General features: G+C 39.2%; 1 protein-coding gene across 1 annotated transcript; it reads right to left on the reverse strand.

Moving 5' to 3' along the window:
- Positions 1 to 1,409: 1,409 nt before the first annotated feature.
- Positions 1,410 to 9,671, reverse strand: LOC131217320 (oligopeptide transporter 5-like). Its single transcript, XM_058212232.1, has 7 exons — positions 9,656 to 9,671; positions 7,449 to 7,888; positions 5,902 to 5,999; positions 4,374 to 4,946; positions 3,643 to 3,904; positions 2,882 to 3,064; positions 1,410 to 2,105 (listed from the first exon to the last, which is right to left on the reverse strand). Exons 1-7 carry the CDS (start codon positions 9,669 to 9,671, stop codon positions 1,488 to 1,490), a joined length of 2,190 nt encoding a protein of 729 aa, XP_058068215.1. The 3' UTR covers positions 1,410 to 1,487.
- Positions 9,672 to 21,818: the final 12,147 nt, after the last annotated feature.

The following is a 21,818-nucleotide window of genomic DNA, read 5'->3' on the forward strand; positions in this document are numbered from 1 at the left end:
ATAAAAACCCTAAAAACTAATATTTGTTTTCTACCCCCAACCAAATCCCATGTGACAAAAAAACACGCCATGCTCCCAATGGATCTAGTTAAGAATATCTTAGAATGGACATTAACGGTAGATTAAGATATCCTATCAACGTCTGCTTACATCTGGACCTTTTTTAATCATGAGATACATTTGGACTCTAGCTATTGGATTTGGGGTTTTTTTTTTTTTTTTTTTTTAATAGCCTGAATTATATATTTGATAGGGCTCCCTTGTAGAGTGATACCTAAAAAGCCTCTCAGATGGGATGCTTTAATCCTTTGGGTATACTAAGGTTATGATAACTGTTCATACTCAAAGCGAACGAGCTAAATTTTTTTAAAAAATGCTGAAACAATCTAATTGAGACCTTAATTTGTTGACTTTAATTCAACCACACAAAGTGAATCTAGTCCTATAAACAGTTTGGATTGTTGAAAGATGACACAGATTCAGAGGCTAAAGTCCCGATGCATCAAACTGCAATGCATCAGGATTCATACCGACTAACATTTATTTTATAAGGTTAATCACCTCTATTTTATATGGGTTGTCACTATCTCCCGAAAGAAATCTCGACGAGGGAACTTCTCGAGATATATTTTATATTTAGATTTTTTTCTCACAATATTTTTGAGAAAATCTCATTGAAAATAAAATAATAAAAGCAATCTATTACAAGGGCCAATGGTTTGGTGTTCCATACTGTTACTTGATGGGTTCATTGAGGATGTGGGACCCTCCAAAATCCCCATCATGGAAAATCCTCTGGAACAAGATTGTTGAAAAGAGTATTCAACAATATATGCATTTAAACTCGAGCTACGCAATAAGACAAATCCAGAGTTATGCTAAGGCGTGTTTTCGATCTAGCATAGTACATTGATAAATTGTTTTCATAAAGAAGCAAGGCAAACTCTATTTATTTTATTTTTGAAATTTTAATTTTAAAGAAGCTTTCATTTCACAAAAAGAAAACTTTACACAAACTGGACATTTTTTTCGGACACCCCACCAAAAGGGGGCGCCTATCATATGACTATGCAATAACGAATAACCCAAAACTGACTACTAGGACCTCTTCCTAATGGACCCAGCCCTATTTTATCTAAGAAGATAAGCCCTTTGATCTGAGTCGGGAGATCACACAAGCAAGGCAAACTTTGAAAAGCTACATTAGTTACATGTAAAAATGTGTTGTTGACATAACCATCGAAGGATTAATTAAAGTCAATGAGTTGTAATGGTTTAGGATGTGTTAGAGATTTTTGGAAGATGCCTTCAAATAATAAATTTTAGGTTCAAAATTCTAATACATAATTATTTTTAACTAAAATAAGAAAAAATATTATTATGAGTCTTCTAAATAGAGCCACTGATTGTAGTAAAGATTGAATACAAGAGATCCTAAGATGACCACTTTATATATCAATCAATAAACATTCTTCTTTTATCATTAATCAATGAAAAACCGGGCACCCAACAACCTCTACACCTGGAGCCGTTGGGCAGTGGGCCAGAGGGCAATGGTCCCCCAATTCCAAACCCCACCATTTTACACCGTAGATATTATGCAGAGCAAAGCTTGTCAAAAGAGCCATAAAAGCAATCCCAATGTCCAGTCCAGCTGATAACACATAGTTGTACCTGCTCCACCACTTATTGTACTTCCTATATATAACATAGTTAAATAGGAAGCCTACCACGAACCAGGACCAATGATGGACGGCCCTTATTGGGGGCATGTATAAGGTGGATCCCAGTAAGATCGGGACATGGATGAGTCTGATCCACTTCTTCTTGGGGAATGCACGCGAGAGAAGCCACACAGGCACGGGTGCTAGTGCGCCAAAGAGGAAGAAAAGGTAGAGGTACTTGTACAGGCCGGATGGAGCAAATATATGGGATGGGCCTGCAATGCCCCAAGTGGTTGTAATACTAAAGACGACGCGTTCAGATGGGCATGTCCATGGGCTTCCTGGAGGCAGCTTGTCCGGTTCACATATGTGCTTCACCGTCGAGAGTATCCACCATGCTGTGCCGAAGTTAATGGAGGATGCGATCAACATGCCCACTATCTATCTCAATTGAAGAAAACACAAGGCTGGCATTAGCATGTCTCACTATAAAGAACTTTAAAAATGAGTCATTTTAGTTTAGTTAATCCTAATTATGTATTAAAGATCATATTTCTTTTCAACGGGATTAAAAATGATATTAATAACCAACAATCATGATCTCTAATACCTATTTAGGATTAATTAAAATGAGATTAACTCATTTTTAGGTGTCCACGGAACAAGCTGTTAGCATTATTAGGTAGAGCTTTGAGGGGTCAGGGGCGCATGTAAGGCAGCTCATGCATATTGCTCCAAGTTTCACCTAACTCTGTACATCATATGCACCCCCTCATAGTTTCCTTGTGTCCCAAAATTCAGGTCAGTATAAAAACTCATGTGGACCACACCACTTAAATTCATGTCTAGAACCTCTAAAGTAAGTTGTGGCCCACCTTGGTTTCGGAATGGCCTGATTTCTTTGGTGTCCATTCATCTGTTTGGATGCATCTTCTGAATGGGTTAGATGAATTAAAAATCACTGCAGGCCCTACATACAACCTAGAGGGTTTTTAATGGTGAACACTCCGGCCCATCCCAACTGCTCATTGTAGTTTGGCCCACCTGAGTTTTGAATCAGCCTGGTTTCTGGGTGACAAGGAGAGAAACAGGGGTGTAAATCATGGATGGACCGGATGTCACTAGTTCATCATGGTGGGCCCCACACATCGATTTGTACATGAAACTTAACATAGAAATTTATGATAATGTTTTTAACCATGGTGAATTATGTATACCTGGACAGTGAACAGTGATCTTGGAGGAATCTTCATGTAGTGTCCTTGCTTAAGAAGATAAAGGAAGGACAGGGCCCGACCCATGCTCACCCCACCATAAGATTTGAAAGCCATGTTAGCAATTGGTTTGCCCGGGTACAAATACCCAATTAGCAACTCCGTAATTATACTTAATGGAAGGTACTGCAAGAAGATTTTATGTAATATTAGTCGTAATTTATATTAGATACTGATGTTTTGGAGATATTATTTGAAGCCATGAGCTAGAGAATGAGGCAGATCCAAAGCTTTAGTGACCCCACCACATAAAACAGTGGGAAGATTGATGCCCATCGTTGAAACCTTTCTAAGGCCCACCATGATGTTTTTTAAAAATCAAACCTGTTCAAAAGTTAACAAAGACATTAAAGAAGGGAAAATACAAATATGAGCTTGGATCAAAAACTTTTGTGGCCCTTAGAAGTTTTTAACGGTGGCGTCACTCTCCTCACTATTTTCTGTGGTGGGGTCCACTGGAGCTTTGGATGTGACTCATTCTTTGGATATTACCCTAAAATGGACGGGGTGGATACAAAACATATATCATGGTTGGGCCACCGAATTTGGTGACATCACTTCAGTAGCAGTCTCGCTACTCAACCTGTCAGCAACCAATCCGCACCCGCACAAAGGTCTCTTGCGGTGGGATTTTGACCGCACCAAGGTATCCTACGGGATGATTCCTAGGAGACCATTCTATATATATAGAGAGAGAGATTTACCTGATTACTAGTAGCAATAATTACACCAACGGGTAATAAGAAAATCACAACCACACCCACTGCGAGTAGAATCCCCCAAAAGGGTAGTTGAAGTTGCCCTCCAAATCCTTCACATGTGAAAAATGCTAGACCCAGCGAGCTAAAAAGAATTATGTAAAACCACCATTGAGGGATAGGATCATATTTTTTCATCAACTGATTGTGAATATCACCGGTTTGCTTTTGGTCTCCATGGGACACCTTTAGCTGCCTCCATACCGAACTATAATATACGAAAAGAATAAAACGAAAACCATGCGGCCGTTACTGCAAGCGCCATAATTTTAGGTAACACTTTTTACATAGATCATATGTTCATCTATGATCTGATTTTTATGCCAAAAAGATATAAGAATCCAGATTCTCTGCTTGCCACAAACATGTTTTTCATGTTTTCTTGCATATTGATTGGTCCACATCATTATTGACACTGTGGTAAATGCAGTCTATGATGATGTAGCCCAATCACATTGCAAAAAAATAGGTTTTTCCTGTTTGTGGCAATCAAAGGATCCGGATTCAAGATCTAAACAGTGTAGCTCACCTCATGGAAAGCTCAACTCCCACACGCGTCACATTATGACACGTGTATACCTTGTTGAGAGCTCAGATCTCACATATGCATCACATTGTAACACATGTACTCATGTATGGAATTTGTAAATTAACCTCCCAAAAAAACGCGAGCTTACCCTCCATAGAAGAGAGCTGCATGAGAGAGAGTTGCCGTTATGCAGGCAAAGCTGAATCCATAATTAAGCGCGTAGAAGGTACTAAAATTGATTTTCGAGTAGTCGTTGTAGGCCTTCTGATCAAATTTGAATTCCTTGTCATCCAAAATTCGCGAGATGTTGTACAGTTGTCCATTCTTATCGAACAAGTCCGCAGAGAAAATCGGAAATTGCTTGGCATTGTACAGATTAGTCCAATAAGCAATGGGTGTTATTATGTAAAAGATTACGAAAAATCCAACCATTTTGTTTATGATCGTAAATAGAGGATAAGCTAAAGGACTGCCTAAATAACCCCCTATCGTGGACCAATCTAGGCCAAAGGAGCCAATGCCAAGACCACTCCAACCTGAACCAAGTTGTTGGGCTCTAACCGAATCCTTCCAAATCCAGCAAACAAATGAGAGGGCGGTTATAGAAGGAAATAAATAGTTAGGGATAACATAATAGGCGAAGCTTGAGACTAGGACTAGAAAAAAGAACTGAAGTCTTGTTAATTGTCCCTTGGGCCTTTCTTCAACCTCGTTTAATGCCCTACGAATTAAAAAAGTTCATTGTCAGATATCATGCAACAATGAGCCAATACTGAACTATTGTACTGAGAAGCGAGAGAATCATTGGGGCAAGGTTGTAACATGGCCCATTGCACATAGCTAAGTCCAGGTCCAACCCGTTTAGTTATTGGGCCTCAAAATCAAACCCAAGGATAGTCTATAAGCTGTTATGCTAACCTCGTGTCCAGCCCAAAGTGTTCAGAGCTAGTATTGGACCCGAGCCAACCCAGTTCATCGCCACAATTACAACCTTGTTAGCCTTGGGCCTAATTTTAGAATGTTGGTCTATGTTGGGCCAGAATATAAGGCCCAATTAAGAAACAGCCCAAGGTAGGATGTTGGTCTATACGGTCGAGCTCATGGGAACTTCCCATGAGGTCGAGCTGCGCGGGCCCAGGCATGATGTATGTTGAACATCTACCCCATCAGTCAGATGCACAATTCCATGGTGGGCCTAGGGCTTAAAAATCAAGTCAATCTGTGACTTTCATAGGCCACACCACATACAAAAGTTGAAAGGGGTTATTCTCCATTAAAACATTCATAATAATATTTTCGGCCCATCAACATGTGGTTCACTAATCCAGCCCATCCATTATGTGTGTCCCACTTAGATGAGGGGTCAGACCAAGTTTTAGATGCATCCAAATTTCAGGTGAGCCCCACCAAGTGTTTTTATATGTTTTAGGCATGTCTTCACATGATTTTATATGGTATGGCCCACCTGACTTCGTTATACATCTGATTTTTGGTATATCCCATAATTTAAAAAGGACCCATCAAATGCACGGTGTTGATGTTTGATTTAAATATGGTAGGGCCCACACAACTCGACCTCATGGGAAGTTCCCATGAGGTCGACCGCATAGAACCTTTTCCATATATATATATATATATAGAGAGAGAGAGAGAGAGAGAGAGAGAGAGAGAGAGACCTGTAGAAAGAAACAGTGACGAGTACATCAGGCCACCACATATAAGGAGATTCAACAAGTAGCTTCATAAGCATTCCAGCGAGTCCATAACCCAACATCTACAAGTATCAAACAGGAAGAATGAAAATAAATTCTACTTCGTTTCCTATTACCTTTTAAAAGAAAAAAATAATAATAATAAGAAAGAAAGAAAGAAAGAGAAAAAATATGCATTTCTAGAGAATCACTTCCTTGCACACGTTGCACTGAGAATCGGTGCACACGCACTCCCACTGTCTACATATGATGAGCGGGATCCAAATAGTATTCCAAAATGGGTTTTTCCTCTAATGGGAGAGAATCTAAAACACATTCCAAGATGTGATTTAGTGAAATTTTTAAATACATTTTGTATAATGTTTGGTTGGTGGGATATGTTGTCCACCAACTCTCCTTTCGCACAACCATTTTACAACGAGGAAACACAGAAAAATGGCCTTGCACGTGTACACATGGCGTGGAAATTAAGGATCGACCCAACTCAAAATAAATAAATTAAACTAGACAACTCAGCACAACTCAACATTATTTATATACTATTTTGTACTCAGTGAACTCGGCCGAGTCCACTCCACTTGATCAGATTTTATCAAGATAGGCAACTGGCAAGGACGGGGCCTGGTCCGACTCTGGCCAGAGCTTGGACTTATTTGGCCTACTTAGACATGGAATATGTGGCCTGATTAATTTTTGGGCCAGGCTTGGCCCAGACTTCAATAATGATGTAGAGCTGGTCGTGGACACTTTTACGGCCAAGATGGACTAGAGAAGGCCTGATCGGAGGCAGAAGTTATTAGGACCTTCGGAACATTAAAACAGTTATCTTGCAAATCGGAATGAGTTTTTTGACATATCATATATGATTTTGTGGTAGGAGAAGCTACTTTAGCCAACTAATACTGCTATGCCGGTTGCCCATGCAAGATTTGCAAGATTTCATCATATCAATGGTCAAAAGTCCATTTTAATTTCATTTTTACTATTTATAATAAGTTTTATTTCGATCATAACTCATAATACTTTGACCTTTAGGAGCAACATGAAAAGGGCTTAAAGTCAAATTAGATTCTTACTATTTTTTACACTAGTAGAAATCATGACCATCTATAAATAGTAAGTTTACTACATATAATAAGTTAAGTTTTTAGGGAGTTTGAGTTAGAGTTTGATTCTAAAATTTCTTCGTAAGTTTGATATCGCTATTCAAATGATTTTAAATTCGTTTTTACGATAAATCAATTTATTTTCGAATTTATTAGAATTTATTTCTAATTTTCTATTTTCCCTAGTGAATTCAAGGAATCTCTTTGAGAGTCTAAAGAAACTACGTGAGTTCCGAGACCGTGATCGACCTCATCACGTCCATCCCTTTATCAGATAACTACCCCTAAATTTCATGTCGATAAGCTTGCTTCATCACAAACCCAACCATGACTCGTAAAGCATCGATGAAACATAAAAACCCCTCATACAAAGGCAGAGTGTTTGTTTGTGCATGAGGGGCTTACTTCAGTGGTTTGGATTAACAGAAAAGCTGGCAATGGATCTATCTTCTTATGGTAGAAAATCTTCGACTGCGATATAATCTCAATTGCATACGGCGAACCAGCACCCATAGATGCTAAGATGGTCGTCAAGGCGTGCTCCTTTATGTTGAATGGTCCCGGGTTCAAAGAAAATGTCCATTTTGTCCCTGGAACTCTTATGGGCTTTGTTGGCAGTGTCCTTGCCATCATCTTCCCGACTGGTAAAAGAAGTATCTGGGCCACAAGATCTGATACAAAGATCCTGTTTTGACGGTAATGAAAGTACTGGTTCACGAAGGAGAGAAGACTGCATGTTGTGAGGCCCAAAACCCACGTCCGAAATGTTAAGACCGGCAACGTTGGATCGTCGGTGGTGGGAACGGTCAGCCTCACTTGCTCGATGGGAGAGTCGTTGATTTTTTCTGCAAAGTAAGTGTCATTAGAATTTATGAAAAATACTTCGATAGGCACTGAGAAACTGATGTAGAGGGAGACGGATTGGCTACTCCCCCCGACACCAGCCCTGTGGCTGGTGGTTGGTGCTCTGTGGGCCCCACCATGATGTGTGTGTTTCATCCATTTTTACAGATCATTTTAGGATTGATAAAAAAAAATTATAGGGATATAAATCTTAGGTGGACCACACCACAGGAAAACAATAACGATTGGATATCCACCATTAAAATCCTCCTAAGGCTCACTGTACTGTTTATTTGACATCCAATCTGTTGATTAAGTCATAAAGACCCAGATGAAGGGAAAAAATAAATATCAGCTTGATCCAAAACTTTTATGGCCCCCAAAACGTTTTTACTGGTTAACGTTTATTCAACACTGTTTCCTGTAATGTGGTCCTCTTGAGATTGATATATAACTCATTTTTTCTTTTATATCATAAAATTTTCTATAAAAATAGATGAACGGCATGGATGAAACACATACATCATGGTGCCCACAAAGCACCGGCCACTGGCCAATGGCAGGTGGCTGGGGGAGTGGCCGATCCGTTTCTGATGTAGAGCCGGTAGGGGACATTTTCATGTCAAAGATGGACCAGAGAATGCCCGATCAGAGGCGGAAGTGATCCGGATGGTTAAAACCTTGAAAGAAACGTATCTCGCAAATCGGATTGAGCTATTCAACGTACCATATATGATTTTGAGTAGGAGAAGGTACTTTAGCCACCCAAACCCCACCCTTGCGAGATTCCATCATGTCAATGGTTGAAAATCCATTTTATTTTTATTTTTATTTTTTATAGTAAGTTTTAGTTTGATTATAACTATTCATCATCTGAATCTGAAACTTCTTTCACGGTTTAGTATGACTATATAAAGGATTGTAAATTCATTTTTATCATCATTCAATTAATTTTTATTTTCTTATTTTCCCTCATAGATTCGAGTAGTTATGTGAGGAGTCAGATAAGCTCTGTCAATTCGAAGTAGTTATCCCTTGGGAAGATGGTGCTCGACCTCATCACGCTGTCATAAATATGTAAGGTTTGCATGAGTAGGTGCAATGGTTTGATGATCCAAACGTGTGGGACCCACTGCATATGGCCATCTTAACCCTTCAATTGATCGCCAACATAAATAAATAGTTAAACAGTGCAGGAAATTTCCATATTCAACCTGACTTAAATTGATTTTTGGCTATTGCACAAATGCAGTTCCATCGACTCATTAGGTGGGCCACTCCATTGACTAAGGGCCAACATTCTGATTCAACGGATATATGTTGCCCACCTAATGAGAACGTTGGGTGGCCGCCCTTAGTCTCCGTTCAGATGCCCTACACAAGTGATATGTTGGTGGAAAGAAAGGGCAGCTGCATGTTAAGCTATCACTCAGCCTGCTGTAGTTGATCCGTTCCATTCATTCCAATGCCAGCAATCAGATCGCTAAGATTGCTCCATCGTTGTGAGTATTGGTAGCGTAGGCCATGGACAAAAGGACGCTAAGGACGGTCAATCTGGATTCACCGATCAGGTGATCAGAGGTCCAGGTGAATACTGGTAAGCCATGATGAACCTTTGGAACAACAACAGCGGCCACACAATCTTCGCCGTTAATTTCACTGTACTATCGTGTTCCCATGAATCTAACGGCTCCAATGACGTGTCACGATTTCAGTTACAAAACCTTTCATACGTGCTCATGGAAAATAGAGAGGGAAAGTTCGTGTACCTTGTTCTTCCTCCATTTGTGTATGTCTGTCTGTGAAAGAGAGAAGGGTTGGGTTAGACATGTGGGAGTAGGCCATACTTAAAGGGGAAGAATTCGAACGGCTTACAACAAAAAATTTCAAATGAGAAATGATTCCCTACAGCCGGCGGGCTTTTTATTTTTATTTATTTTTTATTTTGTAAATAATAGTGTGCATAACATCTGCGCCATGCAAACGGTGGGACCACCATGAAGATCAACTTCTCCATGACATCACTCAACGTACTTTTTTTTTTTTTTTTTTTTTTTTTGCCACACAAGGAAATGGGTGATCTTGATGGTGGGGCCTCTTTTTCGCGGATCAGATGTCCTACATGTCCAGGACGAACTGCGATTCTGTAGGGACCCCTCCAGTAACGAGTGTACCGGAAAAGCTCTATGGGCTCCACCATGATGTATGTGTTTCATCCATGCCGTCCATTCATGTTTTGAGGTAATTTTAGGGCATGATCCCAAAAATGAGACAGATCCAATCTTCAGGTAGACCGCACCATAGGAAACAGTGGATAGTGTCACCTACTGTTGAAACCTTCGTAGGGCCAACTGTGATGTTTATTTTCCATCCAACACGTTCATAAAGTCACAGAAACCTGGATGAAGTGAAAACATAAAAATCAACTTGATCCAAAACTTTTGTGGCTATGAGATTTTTTAACGGTAGGCATTCAATCACGGTATGGAGGGGTCACTACAGAACCCGAGTCCGTCGGAGATACTGTTATTATAATTAAAGGCTTATTTCAGTTCAGTATTTTATACTACGGCCCCGTTTGTTAAATCTGAAGTCCAAAGCCTGAATCTGAAATCTGAAGCTGAATTTGAAATCTGAAGCCTGAATCTGAAATCTAAAGTCAAAAAACTTGTTTGGTAATTACGAATGAAGTCTGAAAATTAAGTACTGAATTTGAAATAATTTGTTTGTTAACAAATATCTGAAATGTCCAAAATATATTAATTTGACACATTTGCCCTTATCTCCTCTTTCGAAATATTTTACTTTATAAAGAAATTATTTTTTATTAAATAAAAATACAATTATTCTATTTAATTCAAATAAACTATAAAGTACTTAATAACAAAATTTAAAATATCATTATTCACAAAAGTCAGGGTGAGCCCCATATAGGTTTTCGGCACAGGAACTTCTTACAAAAGGCTTTCCCATGGAATCCACATCCATGGGCTAGTGTACCGCACGGAAAGTGGATTGGCTACTCCCACTGCCACACGAAACAGTCGGGATAATGATTTCCACCGTTAAAACCTTTCTAGGCCCCACAATGATGTTTATTTATCATTCATTCATTATATCATAAGGGCATGGATGAAGGGAAAACAAAAATATAGGCCCACTATAACGTTTCTGTACCACACACTAGCTATATAGCTGGTGTAAATATCTGTCGTGCAAAAGACAAGCTCCGACACTTCTCCATGTCCGAGTTGTACGAACGATTCAAAGGAGATCAAAGTTACATGGCCTTACAATAATGTATTTATTATATCCACACTGTTCATCAAAATTTTTAGATCATTTTAGAGCATTATCCAAAAAATGAATCATATCCAAAACTCAAATGGACCACACCAAAAATAGCAACGAGATAATGATTTTCATCGTTAAAAAACTCGTAAGCCCACTATAACGTTTATTTTCCATCCAATCTATTCATAAGTTCAAAAAATATTTGGATGAAGACGAAAAACAAATTTCATATTTATTCGAAACTTCTGTGACCCCAAAAGGGTTTCAATGATAAACGTTCAATCCTCCACTGCCTTTTGCAGTGTGGTCCAGTTTATCTTTAAATCTATCTTATTTTTTGTCTCATGCCTTACGACGAGCTCGCAAAATGGATGGACGGTTTGGATATAACAAATACGTCATGATGGGACCCACAAAACTTGCTGACGTCAATACACCAGCTAATCCGCTTCCCAATCGGAAAAGGGTTGGCTACTCCCCTAGCCCCAACCCCGTGGCTGGTGGTCGATGCTCAGTGGGCCCCACCATGATGTATTTGTTTCATCCATTCCATTCATTTATTTTTAAAGATCATTTTAGGCATGACAACGAATTGAGAGGGATATAAATCTCAGGTGGACCACACCATAGGAAAACAATATTGATTGGATATCCACCATTAAAATCATCTTCAGGCCCACTCTACTATTTATTTGACATCCAATCTGTTAATTAGGTCATACAGGCACAGGTGAAGGGAAAAAATAAATATCAGCTTGATCTAAAACTTTTATGGCCCCCAAATGGTTTTTAATGGTCGACACTCATTCGACACTGTTTCCTGTAATGTGGTCCATTTGAAATTTATATATACCTCGTTTTGGTTTCATGACATAAAATGATATGGAAAAATATATGGACGGAATGGATGAAACACAAAAATCATGTTGGGGCCCACAGAGCCATTGACTGGTGGCAGGGGGAGTAGCCAATCCGCGTCCTTCCCAATCCCGTCGCCAACGGATGCGGATTTCCTGCCAAAGCCTTCCACCGGAAGATCCTGCGCTGAGAACTCAAGCTGGGGGCCACTGTGATGTTTGTGAGAAATCCTTCCCTTCCATCAGTTTTGTGAGTTCATTTCAGGGCATGATACCAAAAATGAATTATATCCAAAGCTCAAGCGGGTCGTGCTAAAGGAAAGTGTGGTTAGGGAAATTCCTACCGTTGAAACCTGTTTGGGTTCGATAGTGATATTTACATGTTATCCATACTGTTAATAACTTCATTCCTATTGGTATGAACTGAAATCACAAATATTAGCATGATTCAAAACTTTTGTGGCCCACGAATATTTCAATTGTGGACATTCAATTATCACATTTTCGGCCCACTTGAGATTTGGAAACGGTTAGTTATTGGCATCATGTCCTAAAATAAACTCACAAAACATATGGACAGGTAGGATTTCTCACAAACATCACAGTAGGTCCCACTTGGTTCCCAATGCAGAAATCCACGTCCGTCCCCAGCCAATTCGTTTCAAACGCAGATTGCGTCCTACCCCCGCCCGGACGGATTACCGTCCGGTCAGGGCTCTGTGGGGTCCACCATGATGTAAGTGTTTTATCTAAGCTGTTCATCATTTTTCTTATATTATTTTAATATATAATATAAAAGATGAAGCAGGTCCACAGCTTCAGTGAGCCACACCAAAGGATGCTACAGTGATAATGACAGCCATTGTTGAAACCTTTCTAAGGGCCACTGTGATGTTTTGTTTTTTTACCATCCAACTTATTCATTAGGTCATGTAGACGTGGATGAAGTGAAAACACAAATATCAGCTTGATATGAAACTTCTCCCGCTCTCAAGAAGTTTTACGGTGGACGTTCAATCTCCACCTTGTGGTTCAATTAATCATTAGACCTGCTTCTTTTATTAGATCACACCTTAAATTATCTAAAAAAGTTGATGGACGGTGTAGATCAAACACATAAATCATGGTGGGGAACAAAGAAGTTTCATAGGTTAAATGTTGATTTTGTATTGCGCGAACAACTTAAAAGAAAAAATTGGCGTACTAACTTGAAAAGAGGTACTTTTGGAAGCAATAATTTTTTGTTTAATGAAAAATCACACAGCGCATTCCGCGTTCACCATTAAGCGAGACTCCTATCACGGAAAGAATTCAATGAAAAACCACTTAGCGCATTCCATCTTCCGCGCTAACAACGCATTAGCAAACACCACTAAACACGGAAAAATTTCCCAATTCCGCATTAAGTGCAAAAAATCAGCGTTAACAAACACGGCCTACAACTGATCACCTACAACTGTCTGCATGGCACGAGTCGTAACACACATTCGGTAGCAAAAAAATAAATAAATAAATCTTTTTAAGTATCTTTACCGCTTATTTCCTAATGTTTTTACGAAAAGAGTTGAATGTTTTGAAATTACGTGAGATGCTTCTCTGGAGATTGAAATAACCAAAATGCCCTTATCCATTATTTTTCTATAGAGCGGAAGAGCAGCTAATGATTGTGAGGTTTGCAGCAGGGCCACCCGAAGTAGATAAAAATGTTATTGCTGGTTACGAGATTCGGCAGGTGAGGCCTGTTGTTTTTGTCGAGCCCACCTGAAAGTTTGGTTGTACATCCTCTGTTAGTTTTATCAATGATATTGGGGTGGGACCCCTCCTTTTGGAAAGAAAAAATGATTGTGTGGTGGTTGTGTTGTTCATATGACACCAAACTCTTTCAGCAGGTGTACCTCGTTGTGATAATCAGATAAGTAAAAAATTCAAGGAGAACCACAACTATTAGAAAAAAAAAAAACCCAAAAAATTCACTTGCTACCCATCTGAGGTTGCATCCACATGATTTTTAGTTTATCTGAACAGGTATAGCTTTTGAACAGGTTGAATGTCACACACACACCATACAGGCCTGCACTATACCAACCGATGGATTTTTAAGAAGAAAAGGTAGACAAGGTTGATTCGGTCATTTCGTTCTTTTCACCTCCTGAAAAGCATGTTCTGTAGTATACAAACTTTCTGGCATAAAAATCCTAAAGGAATAATTTTTGTTTTCTATCCCCGACGAATCTTATGTGACAAAAAACACGCCGTGCTCCCCAGGAATCTAGTTAAGAGTATCTTAGAATGGGCAGTAACGGTAGATTAAGATATTCTATCAACATTTGCTAAAATACATCTGAACTTTTTTGAATGAGATATATTCGGACTCTAGCTATTGGATTTGGGGTTTTTTTTTTAAAAAACTTTTAAATAGCCCGAATTATTTATTTGATAGGGCTTCCTTGTAGAGTGCTATCTAAAAAGCCTCTCTCAGATGGGACGTTTTAATCCTTTGGGTATACGAAGGTTATTGTAACTGTTCATGTTCAAAGCGAAATAGCTAAATTTATAAAAATTAAAAATTAAAAAATTAAAAATAAATAAAAATATGCTGGAACAATCTAATTGAGACCTTAATTTGTTGACTTTAATTCCTCCACGTAAAGTGTAACTAGTCCAATATAAACGGTTTGGATTGTTGGAAGATGACCAGATTAAGAGGCTAAAGTCCCAATGCATCAAATTGCAATGCATCAGGATTCCAGGGGGTTCATCTCCTCCCCCGGGTGGTCAGGGCCGTTTTCTCTTGGACAAAGCCGGCTGGGCTCTATTAGGGATCTCAAAAATACTAAGAATGTATAGAATATGATATGCGGGGCTTCAAAATTGGTGTTGGCCCCGCCCAAATCAGCCTAGGTAGTAAATTTTTTCTCTTATATATGGAGCAGGGGCCCCTACTTTTGCTGGGCCACCCATATATATATATATATATATATATATATATATAACTGCAGTGCATCAGGGTGAGATTTTCTTCACGGTGAGATTTTCAAAGTCTTATCAAATAGTTGTCACAATGGTTATACTATTGTTTAGGTTATTTTCAATGAAGAGAAATGCTCCAATTCTCAAAGCATTATAAGAGCCCGTTTTCATACTACCAAATAAGTAGTTAAAAAAAAAAAAAAAAAAAAAAACACTTATGTAAGTCAATAATTTACTTTTCTTAATTAAGTTAATTTGGTTAATCTTTTTTTCTTTTTTTAATAAAGAGGTTCATGCCCCTATTCCATTGATCAGACGAACATAAGATGTACAAGCAAGAATTTCGGGTGGGCCCCACATAAATTTGGGCCACACCTATCATATCGGCTAAATAGATAGAAGAAAAGGCGGAGCAGAAGTATAACAGAAAAAGGAAGGAAAAAATAAAATCAGAGGTTCAAATTTCGCCAAAGAAGTAAAGCTACTTATTTTGATAAGCCTTTTCATTTTGCCCTTGAACTTATCAAAAGTAATTTATATTGGATCATTGTGAGCAACCCACTAAAAAAATAGTTAGGTAAGGACGTCCACTATTAATTTTTTATAGAGCCCACTATGATGATCATGCAAAATCCATGTGAACTATTAGATGTCACAAAAACATTTAGGTCTGAGGCGAAAAAGTTAAGACAATACTTATTCAGGTGGGCCACGCTAAGAGAAAAAATTTAAAGGATGGGCATCACCATGTACACTACCTTCCAATCATATGGTCCACCTAAACCACAAATAGGACTCATTTTTTTATATATATAATACCTACACTTAAAATTAGTTAAGCAACTAATACTCATATTGGATTTTGGAAACACAGTAAGTTACAGCCCACAATGCATTTGTTTTTCAGTAGGCGTAATTTCCTGGGCATGGTGTAAGAGATGCGCTTCCCTTGAATAACAAGGGTAATTTATACTTTTCATCCTCTATCCGTACCACGAGATGATTGCTTCCCTAAGTAGGAATAGTTAAAGGAAGTTATTGGTATATCATGTACAGATCTGTACAGGAGTTGAAGTTGGCACAACCCTAGCTTGAGCTTGGCTTGGTTGGGTCCTTGAGCATGACTGATCATCTCAACTTAGTTTGGTCAGCAGCTCGGGTCAATTTGAGCTGCGACATTTTGTCAAACACATATTACATCTTAAATCTCCTGCACGTAGAATGCAAATCAGTAAAAAGCACTTTATAGTCATTTCATCACATATTTGATGAGTAGTATCAATATCCATTTCGAGAATACCTTAATATGATGGTAGTTCAAGAAATAACAATGTGTTGAGGCATTTCATTAAACACTCGGCAAGTAGCATCAATATCAAAATGATTGAGTCATCAAGCCAATTCAATTATCTGAGTCGGGGTTCGAACCGAGTCGAGTCGAGCTCAAGCAAGCTCGAACTCCGGTTGAAAATTTTTCAAGCTCTAAAAACCAACTCAACTTGATTCGAATCCAATTTCGAGCTGAGGTAAGTTGAGCTTTTTCGAGTTGAGTTGAGCGAGTTGACAGAGCTAACTTGACTCATGTCCAGGTTTGATCATAAACATGCAGGAATTTTCAGGTAAAAACCCTATGTAATTTAATTTTAGTGCATGTGTAGAATTTTGAGTGTCAGCATATCAAGCGTGATATTGATGTAGAGCAGGTTGCGGACAGTTTCATGGCCAAGATGGATCAGAAAAGGCTCAGTCAATAACAGAAGTGATTCGAACCGTCAGACCTTAAATTGGGCATATCTCACAATTTGGAATGAGTTATCGGAAGTAAAATATAAGATTTTGAGGTAGAACGAGCTACTTTAGCCACCCTTGCACAAGCCAGATTAGGGAAATATCACCGGATCGACAGTCATTTTCCTATTTTAATTTCGTTTTTATTATAAATAGTAAGTTCTAGTTTGATTATAACTCTTCATCCGTTGGGCTTTAGGAGTTGCGCCCAACGCAAGAAGTGCTTAGAATAATTAGGAGAACAGCTTGGTGAAGCCAAATAGGACACTTGCTATTTTTGACCAAAAACCTCGTGCACTAATAGATGTCACAATCGTCTATAAATAGTAAGTTGCGAATTTTAGGAGTTTTAGTTATGGTTTGATTCTAATTTCTCTCCCAATGTTTGATATCTCTATTTAAAGAGTTGTGAACTCATTTAATTCATTCATCAATCAATTTATGAATTTATTTGAATTTATTTTTATTTTCTTGCTTTCTTTCCTCGTGGATTCGAAAAACCTCTGTGAGGAATCCAAGAAAGCTCCGTGGATTCGGAGTAGTTATCCTTGAGGAAGACAGTGATTGACCTCATCACGTTCATCCCTACGTTAGATACACAGCCGGAGTATTAATGAAATTTGTCTAGAATTAACGATGAAGATTCAGAAGGTGTCACGGCACTGCCTTCTGAACAGCTAAAATACATCTTTCCCTTCTGTTTGAGAGAGAGAGAGAGAGAGAGAGAGAGAGAGAGAGAGAGAGAGAGAGAGAGAGAGGCGTTTGGCAGGTATGCTTCAATCGTGGGTTTGTCTGTTTGTATCCATTTGGGTGTGCTTTTGTCACTCTATCTTATTTCTATCCTCTTGGTGTGCCCTCCTTGTTTGTGTTTGTTTGTACACTTTCAGTGTATTGTCCTTTTCTTGTTACTAAATTACATCGCCATATATTGCAACAGATACATCAGGACTGTAGCTGTTGGTGATCCAAAATATTGATTTAACGAGAGAGTTTTTTTTTTTTTCAATAAAAGCTTATTCTTCATTCAACTGGAGCAAAATGTACAATAGAGGGACATTCGGGCTTGGCCAGGAAAAAAAAAAGACCTGGACAAGCCTAACCATCATGTAGATCATTCTAAGTATTCCATCAATGGCCCATAAAAAATAATTAAGATGATGGTCTATGTTCTAATCTAAGAGTTTAATTATTCCCATCCCAATCCGACCCATCATGTATGCGGTTTGGATTACCCAACATGACCCAACATATATATATATATATTTGACCTGACATATCTTATTGCAATGCATGCAGATGTATTCTCCTAGACCTGTGCGTCTATCTCCACTACACGCTTATACAAGACCCATCTCTCTCTCTCTCTCTCTCTCTCTCCATCTAGCATGTGTTTTAGGAAGGATTTGATGAGCTTTGGCAGAAGCTTCCTGTAAAATGATGGAAGATTTCTTGATTTGGGGCCGTTGGCCGGAATTATCTCCGGATATCCACGCGTCCTAAAGCACATGCCAAAGAGATTTTTTATGTTTTGATTTCTTTCCTACATATTATAATACAGACAGTGCTGAGAGCTTTTCAGAGTGCCACTTAAAAATGAGTGATCTCATTTGATTTAGTCCTAATTATGTATTAGGATGCGATTGGTTGGGCGAATTATCATGAATTTGATGATATTTGGTGCAACTAAATGTACCCTTGAAGAGTTATTTATTTATTTAAATTATATAAAATGTAATCAGTGTTACCTATTTGATGTTAACAACATGAGATGGATTTATTTTTAAGTGGCAACCAAACATTCCCTAAGTTGGGCCGTTACAAAAGGAAACGATTTCCTCCCTTGATTTACATTTCTCTTTGCTATCACACACTACAGTTTTAGATTAGGATGAAAGATGAGCTTGTGAAGTTTCAAGGAGTGCCACATCACTTGAACCATTCATATCTGTGCCCATGACGCATGTGCAAAGGTGTGCACAGGTGCTCACTTAAGAAGGTACATAGGTGAGCATTTATATATATCAAGGAGTGCCACATCACTGAATCGTCAGACCATCTATTTGTGGATGGTCTTCTGGCTAAGGAAGTTTGGAAACATCTTGCTGATATATTTGGTATCCCTATTTTCGGTCACCTCTCTATTCAAGACCATCTTCATTGGTGGTGGAATCGGCCTCTCCCCACAGGTTGCAACTCAACCCTTTTTTGGCTCTCCCCGATCTTCTATCTCTGGGAATTGTGGAAAGCCAGGAATGATGCTCGATTCGATGGCTGGCCGATCCATTTTCCAGCTGTCCTCCATAGAGCGAAGTGGTGGCTTCTCATATTGCACCAAGGTCACTCAAGTCGGGTGTCCAGTGCAGCGGTCAACTAGACCTTTTGCTCCCCTCCCTCCTCCCCGTTGGTCTCAGTAGTGAAGTGGATCCGCCCTCCTATGGGTGCTTTCAAGCTGAACATGGACGGTGCAGCAATGCGTAGCCCTAGGCTAGCTGGGGGTGGAGGGATCTGTAGGGACAGCAGCAGCAACCTGATTTTTGCGTTTTCTTCAAGGTATGGAATCGAGTCCAACAATAAGGTTGAGATGAGGGCTTTATTCGAGGGTATGGAATTACGTGTTATCCTTATAATTGACAATGTGTTAGTGGAATCTGATTCTAAGTGGCTGATTGATAGCATTCTGGATCGCACCAAAATTAGTACTAATGGTTGAAGAGGATCGAGGCGATTCGTAGAAGAAGAAATTTCTCTCTCTTATGTCCCTAGGGAGGCGAATGGGTGTTGAGGGTCAAATATTGCATATTAGACTCCAGTTATTACATGGATTTACGAACGTGATGTCGTTTAACGGCCCGATTTAATCGTGTTTGTGATGCAGGGTGTATTTACGAGCTTGGACTAAAACAGGGTGCTAAAAATATGAATTTAACGCTCTGATGACACCAAAGGCAAGGGACGGACTCCAGGGGACCAATATCGATGGATTTACATGACAAAGATCCGAGAAAATCGAGAAACTGAAGCTCAAGTGGCTAGAAAGTCAGCCAAAATGCAAGATCACAGGGTTTCTACCATCCTTTCAGCTCGAAACTTCATGCATGGACTGAGGACCATAAATTAACCGTACAAGTCAAAATTCATCCATCGGATCGCTATGAAAATGGTCCAACTGACAGATCAGCCCTAAGAATCATGATTCTGGGCCCACATAATATCTAGATGTGCTTCAATTTTGGTCTCAACAGTTTAAATGAGGTAAAAAAATGGATAAACAGATTGGATTTTGCATATACATCAATTAGGGGCCCACTTCACGTAATTGAAGTGCACAGAAGCCGTGCACTCGCCGTGCACCGAACGGACCAAGTCGGTCAGCAGGCGCTGACCCAACTTCATTAAAACAGAAGTTTCTGTTTCCTACTACGTAAAAACAGCAACAGTTGCGGTCGACGTCAGGCGGGCCACCATCATCACACATATTTCTGATCCAAACCGTTCATTCGCACCAAGGAGACAAACCGACCGTACATTGCTGTGTGGCTTGATTCTCTCAGACATTACATAATATGAAGGTTTAAAATGCAGAATAGATGACAAGAAAGGAAATCCTGTGAGCCGCATCAATAGACAATAAAAACCGTCTATGATCAACCGGTTTTTCATCCTACATCTAATGGACGGCTTGGATATCTAAATATAACAACAAAGTGGGCCCCACCATTGGAACAATGCAAGGCTTGCGCATGCCCTATTTACAGTGCAACCGAGACCCGGTTGATCTGGGCCATTTAGCTATGATGGCCAGGATCGGTCTAATGATCCTGGCCGCTCAAATTCATCCCAAGGTGGGACCAACCAGAGCCATGAAGACTGAAAGGCTCAGATCGCACGCTTGGAGCTCCTGTAGCCGAACATTCTACTCCAACGCAGATTGGTTGCGTTTTGTTGCGAAAGGAGTGCGTAAACTCCAGCTTTCGTCCGCATTCTCCATGCACCGACTGCATGAACCGACTCTAGCCCTTACGCACTCCCAGCCGACTGCATCACCTATATAAAGAAGAAGTGAGAGAGAGAAAGAGATCATCCAAGCTTAGACGTGGAGCGGAGAGAGAGAGATAGAGAGAGTAATATTTATCTTATTTGTTTATTTCTGTTGTTTCTTTTTATGTTTAGCCTAATCATGTCTATTCTAGGCTAAACCTCTTAACTAGGGCTAAGAGGTGAAGCTTGGAGCATAATAAGAGCCTTTTTGCTTGTGCTTTTTGTTTATACTGAACTAATGTTGATTTTAGTTTAATTAAGGGAATGTTTTTAGCTTTTAATGGTCTGTTGTGACTAAAATTACAATGGGTCTACGATAGCTTTAAGCGTGTTCCTTTCCTTTTTTTTGTCTATGACGTTAGGAAGCCCTGTTGTTCACCATCATCTCCTGGGCATGGTCGGATGACGGTACCCTTCCTAACCTTCATACATTGTTGAGTGGTTGATAATTAGTTTAATTTTGTTGTTTACTTTGTCTCCTGGGCATGGTTTGGTGATGGAATCCATTCTAATTCATATACCTTTCATCTCTTGAAAACTATATCAAAGGAAATTCAGTTCGATTTTCATGGTTACACACATCAACTGGATGAAGATGGGACTCTAAGTCTAGTTGAGTTCTTGAAGCAGGTATAAGATCTCCCTGATCTCTACAAGTGGATCCTTTGAATCCCTAGTTTCCTACCTCCGATCTCTCTAAATTTTAGATAAATATTTCACCATTACTCCTTAAATTTATTTGATTTAGATTTCGTCTTAGTCTAGTTCTAGTTCTACTTAGTTTCAGATAACGTACAGGTATCAGTCCCTTGGTATTCGACCTCAGTCTCACTGAGTTTATTACTATATCACAACCCTATACTTGGGGAGTGAACAAGTTTTTGGCGCCGTTGCCGGGGACTGACGGCTACGTATTTTGGAAATTAATTAGTTTTAGAATTAGTTTAAGATTAGGATTTTACTAACTTTAGTTTTAGATTTTTTT

Source organism: Magnolia sinica, chromosome 10, assembly GCF_029962835.1.
Source record: "Magnolia sinica isolate HGM2019 chromosome 10, MsV1, whole genome shotgun sequence".
NCBI classification, from domain to species: domain Eukaryota; kingdom Viridiplantae; phylum Streptophyta; class Magnoliopsida; order Magnoliales; family Magnoliaceae; genus Magnolia; species Magnolia sinica.

Bases quoted from the DNA above. Each gene is read 5' to 3' on its own strand.
- LOC131217320 (XM_058212232.1), bottom strand. The intron at 6,000-7,448 runs GTAAGCCCCTCA...TGATACTTGTAG, and splicing joins TGTTAATCCAAACCACTGAA to ATGTTGGGTTATGGACTCGC. The intron at 3,905-4,373 runs GTAAGCTCGCGT...CGTATATTATAG, and splicing joins GCAGCTCTCTTCTATGGAGG to TTCGGTATGGAGGCAGCTAA.